Source organism: Physeter macrocephalus, chromosome 6, assembly GCF_002837175.3.
Source record: "Physeter macrocephalus isolate SW-GA chromosome 6, ASM283717v5, whole genome shotgun sequence".
NCBI lineage: Eukaryota > Metazoa > Chordata > Mammalia > Artiodactyla > Physeteridae > Physeter > Physeter macrocephalus.
This window is the reverse complement of record NC_041219.1, coordinates 90,494,141-90,513,160: the sequence shown is the minus strand read 5'-3', so window position 1 is coordinate 90,513,160 and position 19,020 is coordinate 90,494,141. Positions and strand designations below refer to the sequence as shown.

General features: G+C 50.7%; 1 protein-coding gene across 1 annotated transcript in view; it reads left to right on the top strand.

Annotated features, from left to right (window-relative positions):
• PFKM (phosphofructokinase, muscle) overlaps positions 1-17,993 on the top strand; it is a 25,511-nt gene extending 7,518 nt beyond the window's left edge. The window contains exons 3-23 of the mRNA XM_007104361.3: positions 3,241-3,314; positions 4,173-4,250; positions 6,099-6,288; positions 6,517-6,682; positions 7,449-7,493; positions 7,916-8,024; positions 8,136-8,231; positions 8,494-8,586; positions 9,172-9,297; positions 10,371-10,435; positions 11,304-11,367; positions 12,118-12,267; positions 12,780-12,850; positions 13,206-13,293; positions 13,386-13,538; positions 14,038-14,202; positions 15,195-15,256; positions 15,481-15,592; positions 16,923-17,022; positions 17,102-17,207; positions 17,445-17,993. Of these exons, the coding sequence (XP_007104423.1) occupies positions 3,241-3,314; positions 4,173-4,250; positions 6,099-6,288; positions 6,517-6,682; positions 7,449-7,493; positions 7,916-8,024; positions 8,136-8,231; positions 8,494-8,586; positions 9,172-9,297; positions 10,371-10,435; positions 11,304-11,367; positions 12,118-12,267; positions 12,780-12,850; positions 13,206-13,293; positions 13,386-13,538; positions 14,038-14,202; positions 15,195-15,256; positions 15,481-15,592; positions 16,923-17,022; positions 17,102-17,207; positions 17,445-17,589 (2,258 nt within the window). The 3' untranslated portion in view covers positions 17,590-17,993. The remainder of the gene's footprint in view (positions 1-3,240; positions 3,315-4,172; positions 4,251-6,098; positions 6,289-6,516; positions 6,683-7,448; positions 7,494-7,915; positions 8,025-8,135; positions 8,232-8,493; positions 8,587-9,171; positions 9,298-10,370; positions 10,436-11,303; positions 11,368-12,117; positions 12,268-12,779; positions 12,851-13,205; positions 13,294-13,385; positions 13,539-14,037; positions 14,203-15,194; positions 15,257-15,480; positions 15,593-16,922; positions 17,023-17,101; positions 17,208-17,444) is intronic.
• The last annotated feature ends 1,027 nt before the right edge of the window (positions 17,994-19,020 follow it).

Genomic DNA, 19,020 nt, shown 5'->3' with positions numbered 1-19,020 from the left:
ACCGGGGCGCGAACCCGGTTCCCCTGCATCGGCAGGCGGACGCGCAACCACTGCGCCACCAGGGAAGCCCCTTTTTTTCTTTTTTAAGATTCCATATATATGTGTTAGCATACGGTATCTGTTTTTCTCTTTCTGACTTACTTCACTCTGTATGAGGTAAGTAAGTTTTGACATCAGTGCTCACCAATGACCTCTTGTTGGCAAGCCCAACCTTCTAGTCCTCACCTTAGATCAATTATCAGAAGCATTTGGCAATGTGCCCACTTCTTGAAACTGTCTCCTTTGGCTTCCAAGACATCGCTAAGTCCTGGTTCTCCTCTTGCCTTTCTTGCTAGTTAGTTTTCATCATGGAACCCCTGTTAGTTTTCATCATGTTAGTTTTAGTTTTAGTTTAGTGTTAGTTAGTGTTAGTGTTAGTTTTCATCATGGAACTCCTCTTTCTGGCCCATTCCTTCAATGTTGGTTTTCCTCAGGGTTCCATTCCTTGCCCTTTTCCCTTCTAATTTTACATATTTTCTTGAGACAGTCTCTTCCAAGTCCACATTGATGTTCCACAAGAACTTCAAACTCAACAGATCCAAATATAAATATATCACCCCCACCCCTACCTTCCCGAACCAAAACCCGCCTCTGCTCAGTTAACTGCACCACCGTTTTCCCCGTGGCCTAAGCCAGTCACGGGACATCTCCTCCTTCCTCTCCAACACCTTGAAATCTAATCACATGGCCGATTAGATGGAAGTCCTGTTGCTTCTGTTTCCTAGGCGTCTCTTGTTCTCTTGTCCAGTATCTCTGTTTTGTCCTAAATGCCACTCTCCCAGTCTAGGCCCTCATCGTTTTTGTCTAGGCTGCCATCTAACCCTAGTGTCACCTCTTTCAGTCTGTCTTTCACATTGCTGCCAGAGTGATCTTTCTGATACGTAAATCTCATCATGTCCCACCGCTCTCAAAGTTCTTCAAAGATTCTCTGTTGCTTGCAACTTTTGTTTTAAGGTTACAGACCCCTTTAAGAATCAAGTGAGAGACTTCCCTGGTGGTCCAGTGGTTAAGACTCCATGCTTATACTGCAGGGGCTGCAGGTTTGATCCCAGGTCCGGCGGGGAACCAGGATCCCGCATGCCGTGCGGTGCGGCCAAAAAAAAAAAAAAGAATCAAATGAAAGTTGTGGACCTTCTCCCAAAAGAAATGCCTGTGCCCACAAAGCTTTTCATATAGTTTCATGGGGTTCATGGATTCCCTGAAACTATCACCCATGGATCCCCAGTCAAGCCCCGCCCTTCAGAATAAAAGCCAGACTTCCTCACTGGGCACACAGGTGCCTGCCCATCTGTGTAGCTTCATCTCGCCATCATTTTACATTTTATTCTTTACAATACTGAATTTCCTAAGGTTATTTCTTGACCCTCACCTTTATTTGTGCTATTCCTCCTGTCTATAACACTCTCCACAGATTCATCCACCTAGCAAAAAGATTTGAAAGGAAATTATTCTTTAGGCCTCAGGACAAATGCTGTCTTTTCTGTATCACCTTCCCTGGCTTCCTCCTGGCAGCATAGATGTTCCTTTTCCTTGTCCTCCCTGCACTTTGTACAAATCCCCTCCATATGGATCCAATTTGGAATAACACTATAATTCTTCCCAAGTCTTGAGGACCATTCCTGAGTCCTTTATCTTTGTATCCCCAGACTCTCTATTATTCCGTGATGCATACCCAGTGCCTACATAGTGTCAGGAACATGAGAGGTATTTAATAAATATTTGTTCAGTAAGTGAATGAACCTTCAATTTAATGTGGAGCTTGTCACCATGTAATTCCAACCTTTGTCAGCCTGCAAACAAACAAACCCAAAAAACAGACATTCTGGTCTTTTTGATTCTATTCCATTCCAGATAGCTTTGGAGAATGCAATCGTTTGTTATGGATTTTAGTCTGCTGCTGCAGATTCTTCCAGTTACTGACTTCTCTAGTGCTCACTGGTCTGTGATATTTCCCCAGGCAGGGTTAAGGACCATATGAATAGATTTTAGACTGAAACAAAAATGTGTAATGTATACAGGGGTATCTGAGGGAGGGTGATTAAAGTGGTTCACAAGAAGCTGATCCATCACAGCATCACCTCCTCACATTACAAGGTAAGACAGGGTTACCAGGATCAAGACCCAGGAATGTCTCACCAGTGAGGCTGTGCTCAGCACAGTAAGCAGTGGCATTGTTTCTACTGTGGAGGTCTTCACAGCCATGTGTTGTGTGTTGAGACAGGTCAGCTCCTTCCCATACTCTTGGGAGAGAGTTCTTGTCATTGAGTAGCTACTAGGAGAAGGATAGTACTCACATGGGAAAGGCTCTCCTCTCTGTTTCAGCCCTAATTGTTTCTCCCAGTGGAAACAGAATAATTGGCGGCGTGATTTGTAAGTTCCTCATACACATGTTACACACAGGGTCACAGGAGAAGATCAGCATGGGAGAAGGAGAGCACAGAGTCTCCACGAATTCTGTCTGCACACTTGGTCACAACCTCTTCTGGTAGTTTGGGAGCCAGAGAATCTCAGTGTGTGGTGCACACTGGAACATACACCAACTCAATGACACTAAAAAGCTGTGTGTGTGTGGAGACTGGGAGAATCCGCCAGCCAGTGATTGTTGTGCCCAAGAACAGCTTGTGAATGGTCAGATCCCTGAGCCCCAGAGAGCCATGTCTTTGTCCTGAAAAGCCTATACAAGCTGGATGCCTAGATTCAATGCAGAAGGCAAGGAAAAGCCTCGTACAGCCATTGGGATTAGCATGGAGGTCAGCAGTGTTGGTTTAGACATTTAGGATTTGGATTAAAAGCTGAGCTCGTCTTAGCTCTGTGACCTCGACCTCTTTGAACTTCAGTTTCCAAATCTGTAAAATGGAGGCAACTCCAGAGCTGTGGATAGGATTAAATGAGTTGGCGATCAACAAGCATCTAGCAGCATCTAACCCCACAATAAGCATTCAAGATTATTATTCCCCAGCTTGCCCTGGCAAGGAAAGGTCTTAGGAAAGATGGGGTTTTGGGGGCAGGGGAGAGGAATGGAGGTAACTTGTGCTGTGTTAACATTGAATGAAGTAAATCAGTGTTAGTGGGGAGGCCAGAAGAATTGGATGAGAGGATTCTAGATTCAGAGAAAAGCCTTAGAAAAGGCCTGTCTCAGATCTTAGAGTCTAGGGCTGCTTTTCTTAGGATAACCTCTCTCTGACTCTTTCCTCCTTGCAGGTATGAATGCTGCTGTCAGGGCTGTGGTTCGAGTTGGCATCTATACTGGTGCCCGTGTCTTCTTTGTCCATGAGGTTGGTTCTCTGCTCTGCTCCTCATTATTCTTTCTCGGGTTTCTGCTCCCCCTCCCCACCCTGTTTCCTTACCTCCCAGTTACATTGCTGTGTCTGGTTAGTCTTGGTTCCCTGTCTTCACAAGCCACCCCTCCCCACTCGGGGCTCCAGTAATGACGGTGGGTCCCAGGGATCTGCAGGCTGGGTCCTCGTGTTGCCTGTTCGATTTAAAGTAAGAAGTAGCTCTGTCCTCCCTTTACTTCCCCCAAGAGAAGAGAAGGTGAAAGGAGTTAGTATTTCACAGCAAATTCAATACATCCGGAGACAGAGCCCTAGGAGGGACAGAGCCCTAGAGTCCCACTGTGTTTCTGCAGTTTGCCTTACTTTCTGAGGTGCTGAGTCCTCTTTGGTTCCCTCCTCTCCTTTTCCTCTCATCCTTTATCCACTCTTCTTTCCATAAGGTCTGTCTGCCTTTCTTCTCTCAAACATTATAGTCTCTTATCTTTTCAAGTCACATTTATCTTCCTTCCTCCTTCCAACATACCCTTCTTTTTTTCCTCCGTTGTTGGTTATCAAAACCATCTGTCATCTAGTTTCCCTGGGAGGAAATGGGATGAACCAAAAATAAGAGGAATCAAGATCAAATATTAGGAAGGGCATTCTGATGTTTAGAGAATGAGAGAAACTAGAAGAGGGTATTGAAAAGGCTGACGTCTCCTTCCTTGGACTGTGTTATTCTCAGGAGCGCCCAGGCGTCAGTAATGGGAGGCGGGACGGGTGACTTGATTCTCAGAGAACCTCTTCCCAGGGACTCTGTCTTAATCCTGGGAGTTCGGGGGAAGCCTAGCAGAGGCTGAATGGGTGTAATGTACCCCACAGGGTTATCAAGGCCTGGTGGATGGTGGAGATAACATCAGGGAAGCCACCTGGGAGAGTGTTTCGATGATGCTTCAGCTGGTATGTTCCAGAGGATTCCTGTCCCGTGTTTGTCCTGTCCTTGTCTCACCCCCACTTGGATTGGGGCTCATGGTTTCCTGAATTCCCTGCCATGTGGTTTGATGAGAAGGGATTCTGTGACCAGAGAGGGGCTATGTTTGTCCTTTACTCCTTACATTTGAAAACATCACCCTGGTCTCCTGGGGCGGGATGGAGGATTGGGGGTGTGATCACAGGACACTTTGCTCTTTGTAGAAAGGTCATAGGCAAGACTTGAGGAACTGGCACGTAACAGGTCCTGCTCTGGGGTCACAGGGAAGGTCAGGCCCTGAAAATAACCTCACCAGAGGACTGGAGCCAGAGCCAGAGTAGAGCTGAAGTTTGCCAGTCCTCATGTGATGACGATGAGGTGACCTGATACCAGACCTTTTAAGGAAGGAAGGAACCGAGACAGCGTTTTAGAGTTTAAAGAGAAAAATCTAAGATGATTTCGATTGTATCCACGGCCCTTTTTGCTACTTTCTCTACGTCATTCTATACTCATCTTCTGATTTACTGAAAAATCTGCACATTACATTTGTATCCTCATTCTTTACCTCAATCCCCTAAAAAAAATCCATGGGAAGAAATTTAATGAGCAGCACTTTGTGAAGGTTTTATACAGGCAATGGTGCCTCCATAAAGTGGTCTGAGAATGAGCCAGAATTCTCCATCAGTACCCCCGAAGTCAGGGATGCCAGGAGTTCATATGATTTGTGAAAACCCTAAGTGTACTTTCCTCTCTTGGGGTATGTACAAGCTCCTGGGGATTTAGGGCTTTCCATATTCAGAGCTGTTTTTCCTGTGAATGCCTGGGTCTTGTGGCTCCTCCCACTAGCACACAGATCCCCAGGCACAAAGGGGAAAGGATTAACGGTGCCTTGTCCCTGTTGAAGTCACTGCTGCTGCTTCTTACACGTCTAAGATGAGAAAGATGGAGATTATTTCAGAAGCCTGCAGATATGTGTGTATTCCTAGTTCTCTTTAGGACAGTCACAGTGACAAAGCCTTCAGTGGAATGGGCCCATCTTAGCAGTCTTCTAAGAAGTGTAGCAGAACATGGGAATGACCCTGTGATACTTCAGCCAGCACCATCTCGCCTTCCTTTAGAAGGGGCCAGAAACAAAACAAAACAGAAACAAAAACCAACTCAGTGAACTACAAGGAGGTTACAAACAGGGAGAGCTATGGGTAGGCCCATGCAAATCAAGCTGAAAATTAAGATAAAGTGAACAATCTTGAATGCAGTCAAAGGAGTTAGGCAAATGAAATAGAAACATGTCTAAGGCAATCAAGACTCTCATGTCTTCTATTAATGGCTAAGCTTGTACAATTATGTACCCTCAGACAACAGAGTTAAACATCAGTATTCGTGACTCCGGAATTTGAAACTCATGTGAACTTCATTAATCCTTTTCATGAAGAATAAAACTTTAAAACCACGCACACACAAAAGAAGGGGCCAGGGCTTCCCTGGTGGCGCAGTGGTTGAGAGTCTGCCTGCCGATGCAGGGGACACGGGTTCGTGCCCCGGTCCGGGAAGATCCCACATGCTGCGGAGCGGCTGGGCCCGTGAGCCATGGCCGCTGAGCCTGCGCATCCGGAGCCTGTGCTGCGCAACGGGAGAGGCCACAACAGTGAGAGGCCCGCGTACTGCAAAAAAAAAAAAAAAAAAAAGGGGTCAGTGACTCTTCAGGATGTCAGGGAACTTCCTAGGGAGCCACGTGGTGATGCCAGCCCATCACAGTGTTGGGATAGGGCAATCTTAGCATGTTGAGCCCAAATTTGGCTGTGTCACCTGGGGAGCTGACTCCCACCTCTTCCCCAAAGGGAGGCACGGTGATTGGAAGCGCCCGGTGCAAGGACTTTCGGGAGCGAGAGGGCCGGCTCCGAGCTGCCCACAACCTGGTGAAGCGCGGGATCACCAACCTGTGCGTCATTGGGGGTGACGGCAGCCTCACCGGGGCCGACACCTTCCGCTCTGAGTGGAGTGACTTGTTGAGCGACCTCCAGAAATCAGGTGAGACGTTGCTCTCCTGAGTGTGGTTTCTGTGTATGTGCACACACACCCGCCTTTCCCTCCCATGGAAGAAAATTGTTGCCCAGACACAGAGGGCCATCTTTGCCCTCTTTTATCTGCCATTTTCAACAACTGCCACTGGCTGTAGCCCCTTCCCTCTCCAGTCACCTGCTCCCTAGCATGCCAGGGACCTCACCCAGTGCCTCCTGCTTTGCTTCCCCTTGTCAGGTAAGATCACAGCGGAGGAGGCTGCCAAGTCCAGGTACCTGAACATTGTGGGTCTGGTTGGCTCAATTGACAACGACTTTTGCGGCACCGACATGACCATCGGCACTGACTCTGCCCTGCACCGGATCATGGAGATTGTAGATGCCATCACCACTACCGCTCAGAGGTGAGGGCCCAGTGGGAGGAGGCGTGGGAGGATGGCACTGGGACAGACCGACCAGCTGGGGACTAGAGAAGATGAAAGTGCTTGAGCTATGGTGACTACAGTGACCAGTTTTCTGGGACTAGAACATTGTTTTTAACTAAAAATTATCCGTAGAGCACTGAATTGCACTGCTCTATAAATGCCATAAGACTTGCCTCTGGCCACTATCTACCTACTGTCCTAATGTGTCGCTCTGAGGTCTTTAATACCTGTGGGGTCGCCTAAATGATTAAAAATGATTTGTCTAAATGATTTGTCTCCAGACTGAGACAAATCCAGGGAGCCCCAAACCTTTCCAACCGTGTCACAGAGATAGTCGCGGCCATTACGCCACTGCTCAGAAGGGCAGGGACTCGGGAAGCAGTGCAGGAGAATGGGAGGGCGGGGGCGGGTGACAGTCTCCTGCAGATTGATCCTGGAGGATTCGAGGTTAGTGGAGTCCTCCCTCCGCTTCTTTTCCCTTCGCTCCTTCCCTTCCCAGGCCCCCTCCTTCCCAGGCACAGAGCCTCAGTACTGACACCTTTTTCTGTGGTGTTTTCTCAGGCCTGGGGCACCCCGTGGCTAAAGTGTTTACCCTGGGTCTTCCAGGTGTCTCAGGAGACCTGCTAGAAAGCCCACAGCATAAATGCATCTCGCCGAGAGGTTGCTTGGCCTCAGTGTGGGTGGGGGCTTGGTCCTGGCCATAGGGCCACTTGGACTGTGTAAGCGCTATGTCTGTCTCTTACAGCCACCAGAGGACGTTTGTGTTAGAAGTGATGGGCCGGCACTGTGGGTAAGGTCCCCCATCCTGACTCGTTGATGCCGTGGACCAGGCAATAGCCCTTTCCTCTTCCCCGGGGAGTCCAGGGAGGCCTCCCAGGGGTGGCAGATTGGAGGTGTACACACTCCTCTTGGGGTGGCTGCCTTTCCCCGTCTCCATCCAACCTCCCTTACATCCCACACATGCACGTGTGAAAGAGCAGACAGTGCTCTGAGGTGGGGAGCCGCTGTGGCAGGTGAGCGTGGATAGAAGGGGCTCTTCAGGGACAGAATCTCGCTGATTAGCGGAACCAGTGGGGCCCTTCCCCTCGGCCCAAGAATGAAACGGCGGCTCTTCAGACCTTTCACCGGCTATGGGACTGGGCCTTGTCAGGAACGGGAGAGGCTGTTTGTGGGGTGTAGCTCCTGGCGCGATGCTTCTGGCTCTCGTCTCAGATACCTGGCCCTTGTCACCTCTCTCTCCTGTGGGGCCGACTGGGTCTTTATTCCTGAGTGTCCGCCAGATGATGACTGGGAGGAGCACCTCTGTCGCCGGCTCAGCGAGGTACCGGCGCTTGTTTGCCCTTTGAAAATCCCTCACCCTGTTCTGCTGCTGACCCCTTTCCTGTCCATCAGTTTCATAACACTGGCCATTTTTTCCTTTGTTCTTGACCAGACAAGGAACCGTGGTTCTCGTCTCAACATCATCATTGTGGCCGAGGGTGCAATTGACAAGAATGGGAAACCAATCAGCTCAGAAGACATCAAAAATGTTAGCATGAATGGAGCCAGAGAGGCCTTGACACCGTACCCACCCTGGCCCCATTCTCTCGTGGTGTCTGAGTCTCCCCGTAGTCCTGCACATCTCTCCCCAGGTTTCCTGCCCCCTGGTTTCCTCCCACCTAGGAATCATTACCAGATAGGAGGCTAAGTCATCCTTGGTTTATCTAGGTCCCTGCTTGTTTAGGGACCTTGACTTTTAGTCTAGGTCCTTGACTCTGTATCTCTCTCTGTCCCTCTCTTGATCCCTTCAGCTGGTGGTCAAGCGTCTGGGATATGATACCCGGGTCACCGTCTTGGGGCATGTCCAGCGGGGTGGGACACCGTCGGCCTTTGACAGAATCCTGGTAGGTCATGGGGCTCTGGGGCCCTCACACCGTGGAACCCTCAACCTGCTGTCCTTTCCCGACAGGACAGTGCTTCACTAGCACAGGGGCTTCAACCGTTGCTCATGCCACCCTGCCACCAGCCTCTGGACTGCAGTGGCCCTTGACCCATTCCCATGTGCTCAAGAGTTCTCTTTTGTTGCAGAAAATGATGGGAAACAATATGCTCCCCGAAGGTCTGATATCTTAGAGCTTTGAGCATGAGTGAAAGTATTAAGATCTAACCTCAGATACTCAGTTTGTACCCTCTTATCCTACTTTCATCAGGAAGGGAATATTATTCAGCCCCAGTAATCCCCTTGATTACTATAGTGGATATGTCTCTCTGGAACCAGGTAGAATCCTTGGGGTTCTGGTGGCAAAATGATGAAGAGTCACCAAGCTTTAGACAAAATCTGGGTCGGGAGGTAAAGCCCAGTGAGTTCTTGGCCACAGTCCTTAAATGCGGAACTCAACTCGTGATTTGGAAAGGGCCTTGAATGCCCAGGTTCTCCAGGCCAAGACTAGATGGGGAGGCTTGATCCAGACTGTTTCTGCTCCCTGCAGGGCAGCAGGATGGGTGTGGAAGCAGTGATGGCACTTTTGGAGGGGACCCCGGACACCCCAGCCTGTGTGGTGAGCCTCTCTGGTAACCAGGCTGTGCGCCTGCCCCTCATGGAGTGTGTCCAGGTGGTGAGTACTGACCCCAACCTGCCTTCCTGCCAGCCCCAAACCCGTGTATGAGCTAGAGCTAATGGGGAAAGAGAGCAGCTTCCGAGGCTACCAGGGCGGGGGCAGGTGGAGAGGTGGCGCAGCACAGGAAGAGGCGCGCGGGGAAGCCACACGACGGGCTTCGTGCAGGAGCTGTCACCTCTCTAACTAAGCCTCAGTTTTCCCATCCGCCAGATGTTGCTAAAGAAGATGCGAAACTCTGCATCCTACCTAGTAATGAGACCCATGCAATCTCTCTCCAAACTTATTAAAAGTAGGGGAATACTATTAAGGTCTGGCTGGGTAGCTTATCCCTCTCTCTGATTTCTCCCTTGAACATGTTTCTCTGAACCAACATGAGGTTACTAAGAAACAGTCACCTCGAGGGTGAGTATAAGGACTGGAGAGAAGACATGTAAATGGTCTGGAAGATGCTGAGTACTCAGGAAGTGGTGGCTCTAGTCACGGAGGAATCGCTCCTCTGATACCACAGGGCAGACGCTGCGGCTGGGAGCTCAGGTGTCCGGCTGATTCTCAGGTCTGGCTCTCCGTCTCCTGGCTGCTTCTCTCTGAGACTTGGGAGTCCTAATGACCTACAGCCCAGACAAGCTCCAGCCTTGCCTGGAACCGTATCTCTAAAAGCCCCAAGCTGAAGCCCTGGCTAGCAGAGCAGAAAGCAGTAGTTGGGGAGCACATGGCAGGGATCAGCCTCTCCTCCTGACTGGTTATCTGCAGGATCGTCTTCATTTAGTCATTAGTTTAGAGGCTACTCTGAGGCTGGGGCCCTGGGTGTGGAATGGAGGAGGATGCTATCTTATCTGTGTGTACTCCTCCACTCTGCCCATCTTCGAATAAATAGAGCATAGAATCAGCCCTTTTCTTTTGCTGCTCATTACTCAGAAAATTAAGGAAAAACAAAGATACTTCTTCTATGAAAGTTTGGGGGCCATAGAAAAGGTGGGGTACAGGATGGGCAGGGTCTCAGTGTGGGATGGGAATCCAGCGCTGCGGAACCCCGCCCTGGAGTCTTGACTGTTGCCGTGCTCCTCCCTCAGACCAAAGACGTGACCAAGGCCATGGATGAGAGGAGATTTGATGAAGCCTTGAAGCTGAGAGGCCGGTGAGGAAATGACCAGGAGCTCACTAGCTACAGAAATCAGATGCCAGAATGAAGCCAAAAATCGACGTAGCTCCAGACCCAAAATAGGAGCTTCTGCTTTTTCCTCTTCTTATTGTCTCTGCAACAGTTTCTTCTGAGAATTAGTTGTGAGATGACCAAGTGGCTCAGTTCACCCCAGGGATTCTCTCCCTGGCCTTAGCCTTTCATAGTCTGTTATTTCTATATGTGGACCCAGCTAGATCATAAGTTTCTCTAGGCGAGGGGGGAAGAGTGCTCAGGGAGTGTTTGGTGAGTTAGTGGCCTCTTTGCAGCCCCGCCCAATCCCTGTTCGGCCCCAGTTATGTCCTTAGAGGTTTGCCCTGTGGAACTTCACGCTGGGAGCAAAACTTCAGACCAGATCCCCTTGGCTGCTGGCCTTGGGGAATGGCCTGGAGACACCGCCCCGTGCTTTGTCTCTGCAACAGTTTCTTCTGAGAATTAGTTGTGAGATGACCAAGTGGCTCAGTTCACCCCAGGGATTCTCTCCCTGGCCTTAGCCTTTCATAGTCTGTTATTTCTATATGTGGACCCAGCTAGATCATAAGTTTCTCTAGGCGAGGGGGGAAGAGTGCTCAGGGAGTGTTTGGTGAGTTAGTGGCCTCTTTGCAGCCCCGCCCAATCCCTGTTCGGCCCCAGTTATGTCCTTAGAGGTTTGCCCTGTGGAACTTCACGCTGGGAGCAAAACTTCAGACCAGATCCCCTTGGCTGCTGGCCTTGGGGAATGGCCTAGAGACACCGCCCCGTGCTCTCTCTCTCTCTCTCTTTCTCTCTCTCTCTCTCTCTCTCTCTCTCTCTCTCTCTCTCTCTCTCTCTCTCTGTACTTTTTTAGGAGCTTCATGAACAACTGGGAGGTATACAAGCTTCTGGCTCATGTCAGACCCCCAGTATCTAAGGTACTGGCAAGTTGCTCTCTCCCCTTATTCTCCCATTATGAAGTGCTACCCTCAATCCACACAACCTACTTCTTTGCCTGCCTGTAATCTTCAGTGCTGAGTCCTAGACCCCACTAAGATAATTTTCTCTCAGTCACCCCAGATATAAGCCCATGTTCTCAGAGTGCCCTGAAGGTCTCTAAGCCAAGACCCACATCCAGTTTAGGGCTGACAAGATAGCATGCAAGGAATGGGAAAGAAGGCTCATGTATTATTTTCTCTGGGCAAATCTGGAATAATCACATCTAAGTGTGTTTGAGCCACCTCTTCCATTGGCGTAGTGGTTCTTAATATTTACCATATACCAGAATTATCTGGGTTGCTTATTAAACATGCATATTCCCCTCCCTCAGAGGGGATTCAGATCAGGGGTAGGGTCAGGAATGTGCAGATTTAACAAGCTCCCTGGGTGGATCTGATACAGCAGGTGGTCCAAGGATCCCACTTTGGGAAACGCTGCTCTGGAGGGTCTCCTATTCATTTTGCAGTGATACCTGGGATCAGGGAGCACAGCTTTATTTATTGATCTGTGATGAAGACTTTTGTGTCCCTCGTATGGGGGAGGGGACAGGCTCTGCTGGTGTTCCCTGGGGGATGGGTGTGCTGTCAGGACCATAAGGGACTCAGAGTGTAGCTCCCCTCTCTGACCTGTCCCCCGGCCCCCCACTGCTGTCCCCTCTTTGCCCTTTCCCCCTCTGCTTCCTTCTCCAGAGTGGCTCTTACACAGTGGCCGTGATGAACGTGGGGGCCCCGGCCGCAGGCATGAATGCCGCCGTCCGCTCCACCGTGAGAATCGGTCTCATCCAGGGCAACCGAGTGCTGGTTGTACACGACGGCTTCGAGGGCCTGGCCAAGGGTCAGGTACAGGGATACAAGGAAGGAGGGCGCTTACTTTGGGGCCAAGGAGCAGTGGTGCAGAGGAGAAGTGTAGTGGCTGACCTGCCTGTTCTCTTACCTTCCCCCGTCCCTCACTGCCTTTTTCTCCTCTTGGGGTTCAAGCAGCAGTAGATACAGTAGTGCCCCTGGACTGAGATTGACCACAGGTAACTGAAAGCTTGGAAGGTGGAACCACAGGTAAAGGGAGCTCTACTGTACTTAATTTTAGGGGAGCGGGAACAGGCAGGAGCCACTGAAATGAACCCTTTGCAAACACATGTCTGATTTAATTCTCTGCCCCAGAGTTCAGCACAGGGCCTGGCGTAATCTAAGGCGCTTAAGATTTGTGAACGCGCAGACAGGGGAGGAAGTTGAGTGAGGTGGGAAAAGCTGGTGCCTGGCGTTCCTCTGTCCGGGCAGGTGGGCGTCGGGGCGGGGCCAGAGCTGAAGGAGTTGTGTCGGGCCACCATGTGGACCTGTGCGACCTTTCCCTGCAGATCGAGGAGGCTGGCTGGAGCTATGTTGGGGGCTGGACTGGCCAAGGTGGTTCTAAACTTGGAACTAAAAGGTCAGTGTGTTACAGGAGCGCCTCCTCCTCGTCACCCTGAAAGGTGGGCCTCGGCACGCGGGCGTCAGTTCATCCGGTCAGGCTCCGCCTGACCAGTGCTGTCTCTGGGTCTGCTCCCCCCAAGCTCACAGCTGCCTCATGAGGGCAGACGTGCCAATCCAGACATCTCTTAGCAGCTCTGGCAACTCAGAGCCCCAGCGTGTATCCTCGGACGGGGATGAGAAAGTGGGGTAGGGAAGGGGGCACAAGGTAAGAAACTATAAACAAAGTGCCTTCTAACTCTAGCGTTTCTCTCCTTCAATTTTGCTGTGTCTTCCCCAAATTCTATTCCCCTCCCCCTACCCCAATCAACCAGAACTCTACCCAAGAAGAGCTTTGAACAGATCAGTGCCAACATCACCAAGTTCAACATTCAGGGCCTTGTCCTCATCGGGGGCTTTGAGGTGAGTGCCCCCCCCCCCCGTTTCTTCCTCCCCCGCGCCCCGCCCCCGCCCCACCTCCCCTCATTCCCGCCCCGCCGCTCGCACCTTCTCAGGCGTACACGGGGGGCCTCGAGCTGATGGAGGGCAGGAAGCAGTACGAGGAGCTCTGCATCCCGTTTGTGGTCATCCCCGCCACCGTCTCCAACAACGTGCCCGGCTCGGACTTCAGCGTGGGGACCGACACGGCTCTCAACACCATCTGCATGGTGAGGGCCACCGCTGCTTCCCAGCCGCTGGCCAGGACTTTAATCCCTGGACCGAGTCTGGGCCTAGAAAGTGAGCCACTTGTTTTGTACCAACCAAGTGGCAGTGTTAGAAGACTGCTTCTTCAAGCCCCGGCGTTTACACACACTGCCTTTAACTGTACATATGGTGTCCATCCTCCACGCCTTGTGAGTCCTCTCACCTAGAAAGGCGTCTGTGCTCTGCACATCAAATGATTTTTCCTTTCTGAGGTCCTACAGCCTAGTTCCCCTACTCCAAGCAATAGAAGGGGTAGGGACAGCTTCCTTCCAGGGGAGGAGTTCCACACTGTGCTTAGCAGACGTGCCTGCCGTCCCGGAAGGTACGCACTCGATGAGGCCTATGGGCCCCGCTGGCCTGGGGAGGATGTCGCTCCAGAGTTGGGTGATGGCAGGGGCCAGCAAAGTGACAAGAATCACACCCCTGACCGTGTCTTTCTATGACCTGTTGTTGTCTTTGCAGACCTGTGACCGCATCAAGCAGTCAGCGGCAGGCACCAAGCGCCGGGTGTTTATCATTGAAACTATGGGTGGCTATTGCGGCTACCTGGCCACCATGGCGGGCCTGGCAGCCGGGGCCGATGCTGCCTATATTTTTGAGGAGCCCTTCACCATTCGAGACCTGCAGGTAGACGGCTACCCAGAGCCCCTCTCCCCGCCCCAGTCTCTCCCCACTGTCCCCACGGCGACCTAAGCTGTGAGAGCCCAAGGTGAGGACAGAGCTGATGTGCGGTCTGTGTGTGGAGTCCTAGAAGGAGCACCGGGCGGGCATTCTCTGGTGTAACCTCCTGTACGTGGCTGCCGCTCCTGTTGCTGGAGCATTTGTTTGAAGGGTGGTATGCAGCTAAGCACTTTACACGCGTTTTTGCATTTTATTTTCATAACAGACATGCAAGGGAGCTATCTTCTCCATATTACAGATCAGAAAGGTTTAGTGAGGTTACAAAACCTTTCCAAACTTTGAGTAGGCGGTTTAACTGATTGAGAAAGTCACATGCCCACCCCCCCCCACCCCCGCCAGATTTCCCTTGCTACCAAACCGCAGTCCTCGTTCCATTTTTAGAGGGGATACCTTTATGATCCTCGTTTTCCAAGATCCCCGTTCACTGGAGGGAAAAAGAGCCATAATGTGGAGGGCCGCAGGCTGGGGGAACTCCCTAATCCAAGGGCCCAGCCAACCCCCGCCTGCAGTGGAGGGTGACCTTTTCCCTCCTTCACCCCCAACTCAAAGCCCAATGAAGGGACTGCTTCCTGGTGAATCACTGCTGTATACAGACGGATGCAACCCGGACGCAGCCCGTTGAGAGACCTACACGGAGAGCAGGGTTAGCCCTCTGAGGGAGGGAGAACTGGAAACCCCTGAAGGGGCCGAAAACTGACATTTGCCACGCTTTGTCCAACTTCCCCTCTGCCTGTTCTGCCTGTCGCATCTGGAGTCTTAATTTCAGTCTGCACTGACCTTCTTAAAGGGCTTAGGCACGGTTCAGGCCCTGGGCTGTAAATAGCCCTCTTCATGTCCCTCTCCCTCCTGCAGACGCCTGGCGGGGAAGAAGGGATCTATGAGCCTGCCCAGCCGGATCCACTCTCAGCCGGGCTTTGGATTTTCTGTTTCATTTTCAGGTGAATGTGGAACATCTGGTACAAAAGATGAAAACGACTGTGAAGAGGGGACTGGTGTTAAGGTACCTCATCCCCGGTTTGCTCCTAAGTGAAGAGAAGCAATAGTCAGGCTTTGGCCCTAGTCAGAGTGCATCTGTGGCTGGGACACCCTGAGGAGTCTGGATACAAATGGAGAGCGCCTGGACCGTGGGGGGAGATGGAACCGGGAGGGGCAAAGCTGACCAAGGCAGAAGGCGGGTGGAGGGAGGGGGACAATGCCCGGCACAGGCTTCGGTCTCTCCTGCAGGAATGAGAAGTGCAATGAGAACTATACCACTGACTTCATCTTCAACTTGTACTCTGAGGAGGGGAAGGGCATCTTCGACAGCAGGAAGAATGTGCTTGGCCACATGCAGCAGGTGCGGAAGACACGCCATGCCCGTCACATGCCGACAGCCATAAATAATCCCCAACAGTCCCTGAATCTCCCAGTAGCCTCCGACCCGCTGGGGGCTATCGGGGCTGCCACAGAGCGTGGGCCTGCAGGCTTTTACAGTCACAGAATCAGAAATCTTGACCTTGGAAATGGCCTTAGATATTCTGTGGTTCATCCTCTTTATTTAGGGCAGGGTTTCTCAACCTTGGCACTCTTGCCATTTTGAGCTGGAAAATCCTTTGTGGTTGTTCTGTGTGGTGCAGGATTGCTTACTTAGCAGCATCCCTGTACTCTTATTCGCTAGATGCCAGCAGCACACCCTCCCCACTTGTATGACTGAAAAAATGTCTCTAGACATTACCATATGTCTCCTGGGGGGCCGAATCGCCTCCAGTTGAGAACCACTGCTTCAGATGAAGAAAGTGAGGCTCACAGAGGAGAAATGCTTTTTCCAGGGCCACTAGTCAAGCTGGAATGAGGTCAAAATGAGCTGGTCCAGTGCTTTCGCCACCACAGCATGCTGCCTTTTGTGGGGGAAGCTGTGAGATGAGTACAGGCACCTTGCTAGAGTTGGGCTCCGTCGCTACTGACTGGAGTTTCAAGGGGAAAGGAATCCCTTTCTATCACCCACATTCAATCCCCACCCAAGGCAGGCCTCACTCACAGATGATACTAGTGGTCTGAGGCCTGCTCCATCCCAAATGTCCCCGCAGGTGCCTCTTAAGCATTGACCTTTGACCTTTCTATACCCACAGATGAATTCACATTATCTCAGTTTGAATGGGCTTAGCAGCTCCTGCGGGAATGGGGTACTATTGGATAAAGTATGAAGACCTATTTTCTGTTTTTCCTTCCTTCCCATTTTCCCACTTCTGCTTTGTTCAGAGAAACTCTGCACCATGTTTTATATTATCCTGAGGTGCTACCAAGAGCATCCAAATTGGGTCACAGGGAACATTTGTGTCATCGATGATGGTGACTGACAGAAGCTGCTAAGCTAATGAGGGGCAGGGAATTGACTGAATGGCCAGTAAGACTAGAAGGAAATGAACAGGGTCGTGCAGCTATGGAGCTGGAAGAGGCGACTGTGAGACCAGTCATCCCCGTGTACTAATTAGTTACTCTGAAGTCTGATAAACGGCCAGATACTCTAGGCCAGCTTGCCCTGGTTCCCGGCCCTGTTTCAGGATTTCCTTTCATAGTTAGACTTCTGGATTCCTATTTCTGGTTATAAACTTCTCTCTGTGTATTCCCATATCTTTGCCACTTCATTAGAGTCCTTCCCCGTGTAATTTTTATGATTCTTTTTCCAGGGTGGGAGCCCAACACCATTTGACAGGAATTTTGCCACTAAGATGGGTGCGAAGGCTATGAACTGGATGTCTGGGAAAATCAAAGAGAGTTACCGTAGTGGTAGGTGGGGTAAGAGGGTGAGCCCCCTTCCTAGAAGCTGGTTCCCAGTATAGAAGCTGACTGACCATCCCTGTTGCAGGGCGGATCTTTGCCAATACCCCAGACTCGGGCTGTGTTCTGGGGATGCGTAAGAGGGCCCTGGTCTTTCAACCCGTGACTGAGCTGAAGGAACAGACAGATTTTGAGTGAGTACCTCTACCTCCTGCGGTGGTTCCCTCCCCGGTAGTTTCAAGATTTACCCTTCCCAAGCTGCTCACTCTCTTCAGTCCTTTTCTTTTAGGAGTAACACCTGTAGTCGTACCTACTTCAGATCTGATGCCCGGGCCCCAAATCCAGCCTCTTCTGCTCAACTTCTTCCCATAGCCTTTGATAGTTGACTGGGGCGCTAAAGATTAAATCATCATCACCTCGTTCCTCTGTAGGCACCGCATCCCCAAGGAACAGTGGTGGCTGAAGCTGAGGCCCATCCTCAAAATCCTAGCCAAGTATGAGATTGACTTGGATACCTCAGAGCACGCCCACTTTGAGCACATCAGTCGGAAGCAGTCCGGAGAAGCTACCGTCTAAACCTCTTTGCAGTGGGAGGAACGGATCGTCTGATCATGGTCAGCTCACCCTGATAGATCCAAGTCCATGCATTCTCAAGTGTTTCAGCTCAGCTCACTTTCAGTTAGGTTTCCTTTTATTCTGTAACTGCAGCCATGGTCAGCTCTGGCCAGGGAGCTGGGGCAGGGGGCAGTAAGCGTAAGCTCCTTGTAGGTAGAATTTATCCTGACTTCTACCCCAGCTTCACGTGTCAACACGAGGCTGAGCTCCTCTAGTGCTACTGCTTGATTTCAGTTACTCGGTTAGAATTTTCCTAAAAATAAGCTTTATTTATTTCTTTGTGATAATAAAGTCTTGGTTCCTCTACTACATTTACGACAGTGACAAACCATAACTACACTAATAAATGCCAACTGGTCACTGTGCTTTTGGTTCTCCTGTTATCATCTTCACAAGTGCATTCCTATCAGCCTCAAGCACCAGACTCTGCCCAGCGGACACCTAGGAAAATGCAGCCCATGCGCTAACCCCATGTACTTCTCTCTGTTCTTGGACATCTCTTGACGCTGTACACAGGGTCCTAAAAACATAGGACACTGTCCTTATCCTCATCCCGCAACTAGTCCCTCCTGCATCCTCTGCAGCCAACAGGATGCTCCTGTCTTCCTTAAGCATGAAGTTGTGTTTCACCTCTTGATCATCTACCCATTACCTAGCCTTGCTACTTTCCAGCCATCCCCCAATCTCTACTCTTCCTCTGACAATCCAGGGTTCTTCCTTCTCAACTTGTCCCCTGTGCTCCTTCCTCCATTAAAGCCAGACATCATCCGTGGGGAGACATGTACATCTTGAATGCCTGGGAAATAGAGACACCCAGTCCTGGACCTAGTTTGGTGGGTTGGTTGAAATACTGCTTAGGAAAATTGTCAGTTCTTATTCAGCTCAATTTGTTTTCTGTCCCATACTTCCTCATTAGCAAGTATCCATGTAATACAGTTGGTTCTTAGGATTGGGACTACAGACTGTTCCCCCAGTTGATAGGATGCTGCCCTGTCAATGCCAGGCTTGAGATTAGTCTCCAATAATCAGATCCTGGCTCTTGGCACAAGCATACATATTCCTCCCAACCTACACAGTTTCCTCACTTGCTTGCTGAAGCAGGATGGAGGTTTGAGGTTTTACAAGGGATGGAGGAAAGGATTATCTGTAGTACTTCACTTTTGCTGGCTGTCCAAAGTATAACTGCTATAACCCTAAAAACAGTTCTAAAAAATGACCGAGGGCTCCCCTGGTGGCGCAGTGGTTAAGAACCCGCCTGCCAATGCAGGGGACATGGGTTCGAGCCCTGGTCCAGGAAGATACCACATGCCATGGAGCAACTAAGCCCGTGGGCCACAACTACTGAGCCCGCATGCCACAACTACTAAAGCCCGCGCGCCTAGAGCCCGTGCT